The following is a 14570-nucleotide window of genomic DNA, read 5'->3' on the forward strand; positions in this document are numbered from 1 at the left end:
CGGCAAGGATAGTCTGTATAAATTCGAGTGGTTCAGCAGGAATTCATTCACAACCGCAGAAGTGGTAGAACAGTGCAGGGAGAAGGCAGACCTGTACATCTGAAAACAGCAACGAACAGCATAGGACCAGGCTCTGGAATGAATAAAATATTATCAGTGATATTACTTCTACAAGCGGTAGCCTTTCTCTGCGAAGCAGGTAAGACATTTGTTGTTTTTTTTTTTTTTTAAAACGTACATTTTAGAGATTATTTATTGCAACATTCACGTATTTATAATGTTGTAGTGCGCAAGTATCGTGCAAATCAATGTATTTGATCATTTTTATAACATTTGACCGATAGTTCCCCCAGCTTATTCTTATTTATTCTTTTATCGGTACTATAAAAACTAATATATTTTGAAATATTTTAATTCGTTTATATTTGGATATTTTTATTAAAATTATTTATTAACCATTCTTTAATCGTAAATATGTAATCTATAGCAGGTGACCCATGCTGTGCACAGCCATGCCAAAACAGAGGCGTCTGTACGTCTAAAGGCGAGTTCTCTTATGAGTGCGACTGCACCAGGACAGGATACTACGGAGAGAACTGCACCACTCGTAAGTTTATAATTAAAATATATATATATATATATATATATAATATATATATATATATATATATATATTAAAAAACAAACCTCCCAAGAAGACATTTGAAGTAGCTCATATTTACTGTTTTTCCTGTGTTTGATTTCTTGAATAATCATGATTAATATTTTTCTTTCTTTCACAGCCGAATTCTTCACGTGGCTCAAAACTACATTAAAACCGAATCCAAATACCGTTCATTACCTGCTGACACATTTTGAAGGAATATGGAACATCATAAACAATATTTCCTTTTTAAGGAACGCTATCATGCGTTATGTGTTGACATGTAAGTTTAAAACATGGCTCTCAAATCTTACTGTACTGACTGTCAAAGATGACTTTCGCTAAATACACTGCAAAATGTCCTGTGTTAATTCAACTCTAACAGATCACATTTGGTTTCAAATGGGGACCAGATGTTGTCTGTTCGAGCTGAATTAACACTGGACATTCTACTGTGCAGGCATGTGCTATGTGTTTATATTTTTATTAAGTAGTTTTCTTTGAATAATTTCTAAATGTGTGTATGTAGTAGAGAACAACACAGTAATACTCATACATGTACCCAGGAGCTTAATTTGTGGTACATGTGCAATCAACTTAATTTTTTTTCTTATGTTATAGCTCGGTCACATTACATTGATAGCCCACCAACCTACAATGCAGATTACAGCTATAAGAGTTGGGAGGCGTACTCAAACCTGTCATATTACACAAGGACTCTTCCTCCAGTATCCAAGAATTGCCCAACACCTATGGGAGTTGCAGGTGAGTGCATTACAAAGCAGTTATTTTGGATTCTTGAAAGAAAAAAAAACCCCCATCAATGCCAATATAGTCATTACATGTTGTAATTGCACTAACATTACCCACAAATTAAGGTTATATTTTAATGGAAATATACATTTTGTCTGTAATTTAAAAAAAGGCAAAACAGGTTTCCCAGTGTTTTGCAGTTGGAGTGATTTGTCTAAGTTGTTGCTTGTGACTTGTCTCACAGGGCGGACGACCCTTCCTGATGCTAAGATGATTGTGGAGAAACTGCTGTTGAGGAAGCGCTTCATTCCTGATCCTCAAGGAAGCAATATGATGTTTGCCTTCTTTGCTCAACACTTCACCCATCAGTTTTTCAAATCCGACATGAAGAAGGGACCGGCCTTCACCAAAGCCCTGGGTCATGGCGTAAGTGTCACGTTTTGAGGAGTGTGGGGCGAAAATGCTGAACTAAGACTGATGAGATAAACCCAGGCGAATCATTCAGATTTATACTGTACACTTTGGGGAATAAATTGACTAAAATATTCAAATGAAAAAAAGTATTTTTCCAAACCAGAAGCTGTCTGGGGTCAGTTATTTACCACACTAAATGCTAATCGCTTTTGTTAAAAGTCTATGTTTTCCAGAGGCAAGACATTGGCCTAGTCCGTAGGCATATCCCCCACCCCCCACCCCCCCCTTTTTTGAAGTATATGTGAAATGTTGTGTTGCAGCTTTTGGATGCATGTTTGACCTGTTTCTTTATGCTTTTTCAGGTTGACCTGTCTCACATCTATGGAGAAACTCTGGAGAGACAGCGCAAACTGAGACTCTTCAAAGATGGAAAACTCAACTACCAGGTACAGATATGGGAAATCTGATTCTAAATCAAATAATTAATGTTAATTCATGGGCTCTATTAGTAGAATTATTGTATATTTAGAAATGAATGGGGGCAATGATCCTTTTTTTCAACAAAAGGGAGGGGGGGATCTTAAAAGAAGTTTTTGGGCTTAACGCTCCACCTGAATTTTTGCGGTAGTACATACAACCTTTTTTGGTTTACTCAATTCAGCTGTACTGTATGCTTGTAGAACTGTTACAAATGAATTATTTGCGCAAGTGTGTGTTTCAACTCAAATTGTGATGGGGGACTCTGCTATGTCTGCAGGTGTTGGATGGCGAGGTTTACCCCCCTACGGTGAAGCAAGTGCAGGTGGAGATGCACTACCCACCCCATGTCCCTGAGGAGCACAAGCTTGCCGTGGGGCACGAGGCCTTCGGCCTGGTCCCGGGCCTCATGATGTACGCCACCATCTGGCTGCGCGAGCACAACCGCGTCTGCGACATCTTGAAGAGCGAGCACCCCGACTGGGATGACGAGCGCCTCTTTCAGACCACCCGCCTCATCCTCATTGGTGAGTCACCCATCAGTCCTCTCTGCATTATGACATCAGGTTCCGGAAGTTTCCTGCAAATGAGCCAAAAATCCTACTCGCAAAGAATAGACGGAGTCATGTGATGGTTTGCATAATATATGATAAAATCACTAGTACTGACAAATATTCAGTGTGAAATCTGCAGAAAATTCAAAGTATGAAAATGGTAATAACTTGTATGTATTGACCTTGGTTTTACCCTCCAGGCGAGACCATTAAAATCGTGATTGAGGACTACGTGCAGCACCTGAGTGGCTATCATTTCAAGCTGAAGTTCGACCCGGAGCTGCTGTTCAATGAGCGTTTCCAGTACCAGAACCGCATTGCCTCCGAGTTCAATGCCCTCTACCACTGGCACCCGTTAATGCCCGACTCGTTCCACATCCAGGGCCAGGAGTATGGCTACCCGCAGTTCATGTTCAACAACTCGCTGGTCATGGAGCACGGCATTGGCAACCTGGTGGAGTCTTTTACCAAGCAGATCGCCGGCAGGGTGAGTTCCCCCTACCAGCTACACTGAAAATATATATTTTTCCATGCTATTTCCTAACTGGTAAAGAGGCGATTGTACCCGCATCTGAACTTTTTGCTCTCGATTTCTCTCGATGACAGGTTGCCGGTGGTCAGAACCTTCCGGCAGCTGTGATGAAGGTGGCGGCCAACTCCATTGAACACACGCGGCAGATGCGCTTCCAGTCCCTGAACGCCTACAGGAGACGCTTCTCAATGAGGCCTTACAGCTCCTTCCAGGACTTGACTGGTGAGAAACTGGCATTTTTACTGTAAATAACCTCCCCCCCGTTCAAACAGAAACTTTGTTCTCGAGTCTAAAGCCTTTTGCTGTATAGTATTGAGAGAGTTCTTATACTGGACTGCAGGATAAGTAATTCAAGTATACTTCAGTTCTTCAGTTCCAGAAGATTGAAAATACAACCAGGCATTTCACTCATCTATAAAGCTGTAGATGTTTTATTACCATGTTCCTTGCTATTGTTTCTGCCCCCCATCTGACCGGTGTGGGCATAGGGCAATGTCTTTGGGATTGGATTGGAATTTTTGAAATACAAACAATAATTTTGATTAAATATATATTTCTTTGTGAAGACTATTTATTTTGGCTCCCATTTTGAGAAGAACATTGAAAAAATTCTGTTGCAGTTACACAGATACTGTGTGACCCAATGCGAAACTAGTGGCGCTAACCACAGTTCTTTTCTTGTGAATCTGCTAAAGGCGAGACTGAAATGGCTGCTGTGTTGGAGGAGATGTACGGAGACATTGACGCAGTGGAGCTGTACCCCGGGCTCTTGGTGGAGAAGCCCAGGCCCAATGCTGTCTTTGGAGAGACCATGGTGGAAATGGGAGCCCCTTACTCCCTGAAAGGGCTGATGGGTAACCCCATCTGTTCCCCGGAGTACTGGATGCCAAGCACCTTTGGCGGGAAGGTTGGATTCGAGATCGTCAACACTGCCTCCCTGCGCAATTTGGTGTGCCACAATGTCAAAGGCCCCTGCCCAATGGCGTCCTTTTATGTGCCTGACTTAAAAGGCATGGAGCAAGCCACCATCAACATGAGTACAGCGGACACAACCAACATGAACCCCACTGTATTATTGAAACAAAGGACTTCTGAGCTTTGAAAACTAACTGTATAAAAAATACCTCTCTTAAAGAAATTACAATTATTTATTCTATTTATTTTGTATTTATTTATTTCTTATTCTGTTTTCTATTTATTTGTTGTTTTTAAAAATATATTTTATATTGAGAATTGTTATTTAAATGGTTTTAAAACTGTAATTTAAGGAACAATTTCAGGAATTTTTATAATTGTACAGGTGGTTACAAATTTTCAACAGACCTCAAAGCTAAGCTTAAAAATGCCAGTTCTGTTTTTGTTTTGTTCACATGCTGTTGTTGAAATTGTTGAAAGTGTTAACAACTCATACTTTAGATATTTTGTATAATAGTTTAAAAATATAAAAATGTTCTTTCTGCAAATCTGGAGCTTACCAGCAATAATGAATATTGTTTTGTGAGTATTATTTGGCCAGTATTTTGTGACTTGAACTTTTCAGATTAAGAATTTGCTGTAACAAAACATTAAATGCTGTCTCTTTTGCCTGTTCAAACGATTTGTCCTCTTGACTCTGCTCATCTAAAAGCCACAATTCAGGTATACTTTGATCAGCATGAAGTAGTCTTTTAAATTCCATGAAAGTATTTGAATACAGAATTTCTACAGTACAAACCATAAAAGATACACTATATGGCCAAAGGTATCTGACATCTTATCTCATCTTAACAACATCTTATCCAAAATTATGGGAATTAATATGGAGTTGCTCCACCCTTCTCTGCTATAACAACCTCCACTCTTTTGGGAAGGCTTTATACAAGCTGTAGGAGCTTTGCTGCGGGATTTGCTTCCATTCGGCCAGAAGAGAATTACTGAGGTGGGGCACTGATTGGGCCATTAGGCGTGGCTCACAGTTGGCTTTCCAATTGATCCCAAAGGTGTTGGATGGGATTGAGGTCAGGACTGTGCAGTCCAGTCAAGTTATTCCAAAACCATTCTCGTCAAAACCATTTCTTTGTGGACCTCACTGTGTGCCCGGGGTCATTGTCATGCTGAAACAGGAAAGGGCCATCCTCAAACTGAAGCACAGAATTGTCTAGAATGTGATCGTATGCTGTAGCATTAAGATCTGCTTTCACTAGGAAATAAGGGGCCTAGCCCAAAACATGAAACCCAGCCCCAGTCCATGAGGTATTCAGATACTTTGGTCATATAGTGTATGGGGACACTCTTCTCTCCTTTAAATTTTACCTTTCCACCCTCTGACTTGTTGCAGTCAGTTTATGAGGTTCATGCTTGCAGTACCACTGTTGCACCACTGTGGGTGGCCTTACCGTCAGCCTGCCATGTCCTTATACCTCCCCCCACCTCAGCAGTGGAAATGGTCTTCCTCTGTTTGCAGACCAATTTCTTTCTGCATTTCTAGATTAATATTATACTTCAGCGCCTTCAGGATTCTGGGCTCCTTTCATGCTGTAGTAATTACTTCATATATATCATAATTTGTATGCACGATACAGGTATATTAAGATCACATCAAAAACACATAACAGTTTTTAAAAATCTACCTTCCTGTAGGCACTTGCTTTTTCATGTAGTAAAAACGTATTTCTCTTTCATTTCAAGGCTTTTGACAATAAAAAGAAGTAATATGATATAAGTTAGAATGGAGTACTGTGCAGATACAAGAAAAAAGCCAGAAGAATAAGCACTTTCACTTCTTGAATTCAATTTTGTCCATTTTCCCACATTGTATGAGCAAGTGGAATATGCCAGGAAAGACCTGGACTGAGACAGCTGTGGCAGCCATGCAGGCAGATGATTGGTGATAATGCAGAGGAAAATGTGTACAGCATGTCCTTACATGAGGCCTCTTTATGTAGTGTAAGACTACTTGAATACCCCCACTTGTATGCTTTTAAAAAAAACTTTAAAAGACTATAAGACAGCAATGCTCAGATGTAATACACATATGGTATATAGACTGTAATTTTCACAAGAAGGGAAGTGCTTTGGCAAAACATTGTAAATTATTCTTTGCACGTAAATCTTTGCTTATTTATAATTTGTTTCACTGCAAGTACTCATACCCCAAACTATTGCTTTGCAATATAATATCTTATTATAGTGCAAGAAGGCCTGTTTCCCATCACATTGCAGAAGTAGAAGACCGCACAGCGAATGGAGGCAGTACAAAATTAGCTTTTCCTTAATTTGGCTCTGTACTCCACAATTTAGATTTGCAGTCAAATAATTCACATGTTAAAGTGCAGATTCTCAGCTTTTCTTGAAGGGTATTTATACATTTTGGTTTCATCATGTAAAAATTACAGCACTTTTTATGCATAGCCCTGCATTTCAGGGCACCATAATGTTTGTGGCATATTAATGTAAATGAAAGTAGTCATGATTAGTACTTTGTTACACATCCTTTGCATGCAATGACTGCTTGAAGTGTGTTATGGTACCCTGGAATCAGGGGACTATATTTAAAGAGTGCTGCAATTTCTTCATGGGGAAACCAAACGTGTAAAAATACTATTTATTAAAATTAAAGAATCAGAACTTTACCCACGTGTGAACTGCATGATTAGAAATCTAAAATTGCGGTCCATAGCCAAATCAAAGTTATGTCTTTGCTGATAACTAAGTGCTAACAATTGAATACTAGCCACCTTATCTGTGGTTGTGGTCTGTGAAAATGCCACACACATCCCTGACACCTATTCACAAGTAAATTTTTGGTTCAAACTATAACATAGTATATGTAAATAGGAGAAATGTCATTTTAAAATGGGTAAATCTCTAATTTAACTGAAAGCCCTCTGGGATACCTGAATAGAATCCTGATGTTCAATGGAGTCCAGTTTTGGAATCCCAGCATTAGAGATGTGCCATTTATTGGGATTGAGACTGGGGAGAATTACAACATCAAAACTTAATAATTCAAGCATTAAAATTTCCATTCTAGGTCACAGCCAGCACAGACCTGATCCAGATATGATTCTGGACCCATCACTGCAATGAGAACTTTATCTGGATGCACCACCTGAGAGCTCCAAATGAATTGCAATATATATAATGAGAAAAAACAATTCTAATACATTTCAAATTCTGAGATTGTACCAGAAATTTCTAGATAAGGCAGTGATGTCACTGATTGTGTGCCTGTGTGTGGGTGTGTGTGCGTGCGCATGCGTGTGTGTTCGTGTCTTTGTGTGCGCGTTAACACGTTAACAAGACCACGGGGTAAAAAGGGGACGTGAACTATGATCTAACTTACAGTAAACCACTTGGAGCTTGCTTGCCAGATAATAAACCAAACCACAACAGGCTTGCAATGTGCATTCCAGGCACTTTCCCTTCTGGTTTACTTTAAAATACACAAAATACAAAAAATTTCCTGAAAGTGATTTGAAGCACGATAATCTTGAGGAATAACAGTTGTGGGGTAAAGCCTGGATCCTGTTAAAGAAAATCGCTGATGTATCATCAGTCTACATTTGGTGAGAGGCCCAGACTTTGGGGATCTTAGATTATGGCTGGCTTCTCCAATCCAAGGAAAACAGCAAGGCTCCAGAGGCCATGGCAGGAATGCGACAGTGTTTCCAAACACAATACAGCCATGGCTCAGTTCTCCCCTGCTGTGTCACATGCTGGGAAAGGAAAATTCCCACTCAATCTACGCAGAGCATGCGTGCCATGACACAGCGCTTACGACTTTTCCCAGAAGGCTATCCCATTGTTACCGGCATAGCTGGACCCATCGCGAACAAGCCAGTATAACAATAAACACACTGGCTTTTATCATCTTCAGAATTCATTCATTACAGTAGCAATACTATGCCTATGTCATGTAAAAATTAGAAAATGTATATAGATCATACATTTTTGTCCAACTTGGTGATTAGTTGGTCTATTAATGGTCGTATTAATGAAGATGAAATCGTTAAATAAATGTGAAGTGATAATAACGGGTTTGCAACATTTTAGCCTTGATTCTATAAAACCGTGAAGCTACAGTCCTGGAATTTGAGTACCAAATTTAAACATGGGATGTTGGTTTTGTTGTGAAATGGCTTGGAGGACAAAATGGCGACCACAAATTCAGCATCCCAGATTTTTCCTCCTTTACCATCACATCTAAATGGTCTGAATCCAATTTTTTCTCCTCATTGGCTTAGTCTTTTTGCACGGGAGGACACACAACTTAAAATTGGTGTTCTTGGTTTTGTTATTTGTACACCCCACCACACAAAAACTTTTCTGCATTGATAATCGATCTACTGCTACAATACTGATTACGTTACATCAGAGGCCTATGAGTGAAATTAATGGCATTTTCATAATTCCTCATCATTATTAACAATGAACATAAGAATGTTATCGCAAGTAACATTATAGGTAATATTAACAGTAGTGATATCAAAATAGCTATATTGTCAAAACAATAATGATGGTGGATTAATGTAAGCCCAGGTGAAGGTTTAATACTCAACGTATTCCGATACATCTATTCTGTGCCGGCAACTCTCTCAGTTCAACCCTTTTCAGCTTTGTCAATCAATGAGTTAATCACAGCCTCATACTCATTCATGTGAGCGTGTGCCCCTGTAAGCAATTAGGTGCACTGTGACGTAACTTTTTCTGTGTTGAAAACGTGTTTTTCGAGATATAGTTTACGAATATTAACGAATGAAAATGAATGACAAAAACGATAACGATAATAATATTGAAGCATTATCACATGAGAGGACAAGTGCTGAAGATAATCACAGCCAATACAGTAACTAACATCTTAACATACACTGTAACCTCAGCCTATGACTATTGCCATGTTAACACTGTTTAATTTCATTTGCTGCCAGCAAATATAGTTCCTTCAAAATTCAGTTCAAAACATTGATTTTTTTAGTTCCAACAATGTATCCTGTATATCAGCACCTGTGAAATGCCTCTTGGCCAATCAAATTACTTGACTGGAACATTTGTATAATTATAAATCATTTTATCAAATCAATGGGGCACATTGGGAAGTTGGGGCAAAAGAGGCAGTGCTTGGGTACCCATACCCCCCGCCCATTACATGTGCCTGTGTGTGTGTGTATGTTTGCACATATACAGCATGTGCACATATGCTCAAATCTTGGAATGTTTGAGGGTGAATTCTGAGGGTTGGTGTATTCACAACTCAGACACGAGATTATCTATCATGAATAATCATATAAACACAAATAAGCAAGATATGTACAATCACATGTTTTTCTGAGAATAATCAATGACAACTATAGCAATTATGAGAAGAGCCTTGTTAACCATCCAAAAAAACTTGGACTGAATAACCGACATTTGATAAACAGCCCACATTTTCATTTGAGGGCTGTTTTAAAGGCATTTTGCATGTGGAGATTGAAGTACATTACAAGCCGACATACGTGAGTTCAGAAAGCTGTGTCTGCAGTGTGCACAGATGTGCACGCATCCATGTTTGCCACACATATTTTACATTCTTAAGAAAACCAGTGGCAAATATTTCAGATATGTAAACCCCATTACTGTCACAGCCCAGCTATGTATCAGCAAACTACACCTGCACACCAGTGGAGCCAGAATGGCCGGTGTTCAGCTCACAGACTGGGAGAGGAGATACAGGCTTGTAAATCAGCACAAGAGCTTTCATATTAAACCTTCTGCCTCCACTCTTTCCCTTTCCCAGAAGGAAAACAGGTGAGCCGTGTGTCTATTGACATGCAACAGGTCCTGTTCTGGGAATAACCCAGCCCATGTCAAAAAGAATGAAGAGAGAGAGAGGGGGAGAGAGAGAGAGAGAGAGAGAGAGAGAGAGAGAGAGAGAGAGAGAGAGAGAGAGAGAGAGAGAGAGGGAGAGAGAGAGAGAGAGAAGGAGAGAGAGAGAGAGAGAGAGAGAGAGAGAGAGGGAAAGGGGAGGGGGTAGGAGAGAGAATGAGCTGGTTTATATAACTGTCATTTTAAAGTAATGGTTTTCTGTTTTCAACAGACAGTTATGGCATTATTTTGAATTGAATATTAATTATGCGGGAAAACCCATGGGAGAAATAAGTTAAGATAAGTGAGACACACAGTGATAATGCAATAAAAGCTGTTTGCAGAGTGTTTCTCATCTTTACCTTCAATATTTGGCAAAGGAGAGGAGAAGAGAGGCCAGGCCTAATTTGGAAACTATGAAGCCTTCTCATTGCATGATGGATGGTAAACTGTGGTGAAATAGAACAGGAGCGCAAAGAATGTAGACATTGGGTGACTAAGAGCCAAATCATTACTCCTATATTACCGCAATGTGTGAATGAATCATTCTCAGACAGACACTGTTTATACAGTATATATAGGTACCTGTACATTGTTGTGGGTGATGAGTGTACATATGTGATCTGTATGTCTGTGTATGTATTGGTGAGGTGGGGGGGGGGGGGGTTGTGTAGGATGGACAGATATGTAACATGTTTTTGTTATTTTTGTCCCACTGTCTCTCAGGGATGAAGGGGCAGCAGGCTGAATTAAACCCATTCATAAATCCCAGTCCCATGTTCTACCGATCACTCTGATGTTTCATGGAATGAATGGAGCTAAGGGTGGGGCTATGGTGTAGGAAATTATTAACCCCATAAGGATCAAGGCTGGGCACACCCTGCCCTGGCCCCACTGTTGAAATTCAAGAAGCCTTGGGACTGACAAGGAAGTAAGACCTTATATGAAATTCCTGGGGGTGCTTAAGGCCGTGTGAGCAGAAGATTTAAGGAGGGTGGTGACTAGGCCCCAGTCATTTATACCAGGTTCTCCAATAGTGCTCATCATCCATTCGTGACTCACTACTGACTAAGCACAACTCTCGTGCAGCCATCCCTGTTTCTGCTGATATTCGCCCAGTCAAGAGGTGTGACGTGCATGCGTGCGCCCCAGTTTACTTTGCGACCACAGCGTCCCGATGCCTGAGATAAACATTGCCATAAAAAAAGAACAAAAAAGATCCTGTTTGCTTATCAGATGGATGTTTCCGGGGTACCCATATAAGGCACACGTTTTACTTCCTATTCTTGCAACACTCCGTGATTCCATAGCAACACCAAACAGATAATAACTCACCTGGCAAGTCCACATAATTGCTCTACTGCTATATACAGAGTAAGTGCTTATGGCTGCAGGACATTCATAAATATTAATAAACAGCCATTTAGGAGGCACGTAACTCATGAAAAATGTGTACTGTCTTGTTATATATTTACAAGTTTTTTAAGGACTGTCAAAATATATTGACATTACTCTGAGATAAATAATTCTTGTGTATACTGGATGAAAACTGGGTTATCTCTAATCTTTTTGCTTTATTTTGTATCAACACATTACATCAACATTACATTCACTAGTTTTGATACCATTACATCATTTCTGAAGCAACTGACATGAATCACTTTGTTGAAGAAAACAATAGTGCAGCCCTTCTCCACACAGTTTTCCTAAGCAAAACAACCCCTGTGAAACTCATATAATCCAACACCAAAAGCAGAGGCAGGCTATGGTTCAATTAGCCCATGTTAAACGCACTCAAGGCCACTTAAGTGCTGTGTATGGAGAGCCAAAAGCATTCTCCATCCACTCACAGCACTGTAAGTAACCAGTATCAACCCTTTTTTGCACCAATTAGGTGTTTACGTTCCAGCTCATTTCCATGACTATGCTTCAATCTATTGCCGTCTCAAACTGTGAATTTGTAGTTATGAGCAGTGAAAGCAGAAAATGGGGACACTATCTATAAATGTTGAAAGTGTACCACTTTGGAATGCGAAAGTCTGTCTGAGCATGAGTTTCACAGCAATGAGTTACTCCCCCTCCCCAATAGCCTATGGGGCATTGAGATAGAGATGTTCTCACATCTACCAGATGGTGAGGTGTGCTCTTACCGTCTGTTCCCACGGTCACATGACACAGATGATCAGACTGTCGCGGCCCTCACGCCGCCTCACCTGTCTGGACTGCTGACGTGCTGCATTTCTGAGGAGCTGACAGTGGCCAGAGGTGCGGTCAAATCAATATTTCAACAAGGAAGCTACTTCCTCTTTTCAAAGTATGGCTTTATCATGTCAGCGGATGTACCAGTTTCGCTCCGACAAATAGATGCCTATCTATATGCTCATGCCAGTAAACCTGTCATCCATTTCCTGTTTGTTATTTCTTATCAAATGTATCATTGGTATAAGATAAACTAGATGCGACTATATATAGGCCATGCCAAACAAATGGGGACACCTTGGAAACAGTCAATCAAGAGGGCAGGGTTAATGAAATCAGGCCCTCAAGGCCAGTAGTACTGCTAGTTTTCCTTTCTACCTAATGAATTCATTAATTCATGTCACTGATTGGCCAGAGATCCCACTCACATGGCATCCCTAATCTAAATCGCTCTTGCAAATTGACATCTTGAAAGACTCCCTATTGCAGAAAATAAATGCTCTCTAGATGGGGTGAAGACAATCACTCAGTACCATTAATGATTCATAGTGGACTCATCGCTAAGGACCTTGTCAATGACAATGACAGTATCATGTTTGATGAAGCATTCCAGTATTTTTCCATGCCTTCAAATCATTCTAAGCATGAAGTTTGACGTCTGACAATTACACAGAAACCTGCCTTAATACGTTGTGTGTTGGTTATTGAGAAACCTCTCATTACAAAGAAATTGCACCACAATTTCCAAGAGCGGGAAACAAAAATTAGCAGCATGAGGAAAGATGTTCACAAGTAAATTATTTCAAGAGTGATGACAAAAATACAATCTGACAGTCACAAAGATGAAGTGGGACATGCATTTGGGTCTTTAGTTTCTGGCTAAAAACAGATGCGGTATATCTGATGACTTCTTAAGACCACGTTTTATGATCAGATGTTACAAAAATGGTGATTGTTATACCACTTTATTTATTTATTTATTTATTTTTTTAAACTTCTAAAATTGTTATAGTCCTGACATTCTTTTCAGAGTTGATGGAAAGATGGATTCCAGATTATCCCAGAACAAGCAAGAAGCCCAAACCTGGTTGATGACATTGCACTACACATGACATTTTTTCTGATCACACATAATGTAGCCCTCAGAGGAAACAAGAATCAGTATTGTGGATTGACCTTTGTGATCAATGTGACTTCAAACCAACGGAACAGTCTTGATCTGAGGTACCGTACAAGCACACAAGTCATAAGTGACATCTGTAAGCGCTGGATAGATTCTATGGAGCGTGAAAATCACTCCTAAAATGTATCCAGACATAAATGAGGAGAAAAACAGGATGCTAGATCACATGCTATGTGCACAAAATAGTGATTGCAGGGGTACAGTGTACAGTAGCATTTCACTGTGGTTTTTTGGAGGGGATAAAATATGAAATACTTCACAGACAAACTAATCATAAAGCATGTGCTGTTGACCATTGACTATTTTTTTAATGATGTGAGGAAAGTCATTCTGAAGAATGTTTTATTTAATGTTTTGTTACCAGTCATATCTATAATGCTTGTGGCAGTCCATAGCTGCTGCTGCTACCTGAGCCTTAGCCTGTTTTCAATCATACACAGCAAATTCAAGATATACCTCATCTTATATATGCATGTGTATTGGGTTGAAAGACAAACTGTGCAGTCAAAACAATCACATTCATCATGCGGACAATCCACAGGGACAAATTGTACCAATAACTTCCAGAGTCATCAGTAAAAATGCTGTCATTTAAATTTCTTTATCAGCCAGAGAAGGAGCATCTTCAGGGGAGATTGCAACAATTGTAATAGAGAACAAAAATGTATTTTACCTATGGGGCATTCTGGATAATAGCAACTGTCTCTCAAATGTGTATATTTGGATGCTGTTACTGCCACAACTTTCCCTGTCTGCCTTGAATATGTGTTTCGAATATTTTGAAAGTTTTTTTTGAATCACCAAGCAGTCAACCTTAGTTGTGGTTGAAAAAAGCTGGCTGTAAGTCCAGACAGAAACCACAGATGTGCATGATGTCATTGTCTAAATTGCCTCTGCACGCAAGTAGGAATTGTCATTGCTACTTTATGACTAGTACACTAGTCTTTATGTGTTACACTGTAAAACAACGGCTATTAACAATTAGTCCTA

The 14570-nt window shown here is 39.7% G+C and overlaps 1 protein-coding gene across 1 annotated transcript; it reads left to right on the plus strand.

Moving 5' to 3' along the window:
• The first annotated feature begins 38 nt into the window (after positions 1-38).
• On the plus strand, positions 39-4967 carry ptgs2a (prostaglandin-endoperoxide synthase 2a). Its single transcript, XM_064338580.1, has 10 exons — positions 39-199; positions 488-607; positions 783-926; positions 1265-1408; positions 1641-1822; positions 2173-2256; positions 2568-2814; positions 3042-3328; positions 3448-3595; positions 4069-4967. The coding sequence occupies exons 1-10, from the start codon at positions 139-141 to the stop codon at positions 4473-4475; spliced, it is 1824 nt and encodes a 607-aa protein (XP_064194650.1). The 5' UTR covers positions 39-138; the 3' UTR covers positions 4476-4967.
• Positions 4968-14570: the final 9603 nt, after the last annotated feature.

This window comes from Anguilla rostrata, chromosome 6, assembly GCF_018555375.3.
Source record: "Anguilla rostrata isolate EN2019 chromosome 6, ASM1855537v3, whole genome shotgun sequence".
In the NCBI taxonomy this organism is placed as follows: Eukaryota; Metazoa; Chordata; class Actinopteri; order Anguilliformes; family Anguillidae; genus Anguilla; species Anguilla rostrata.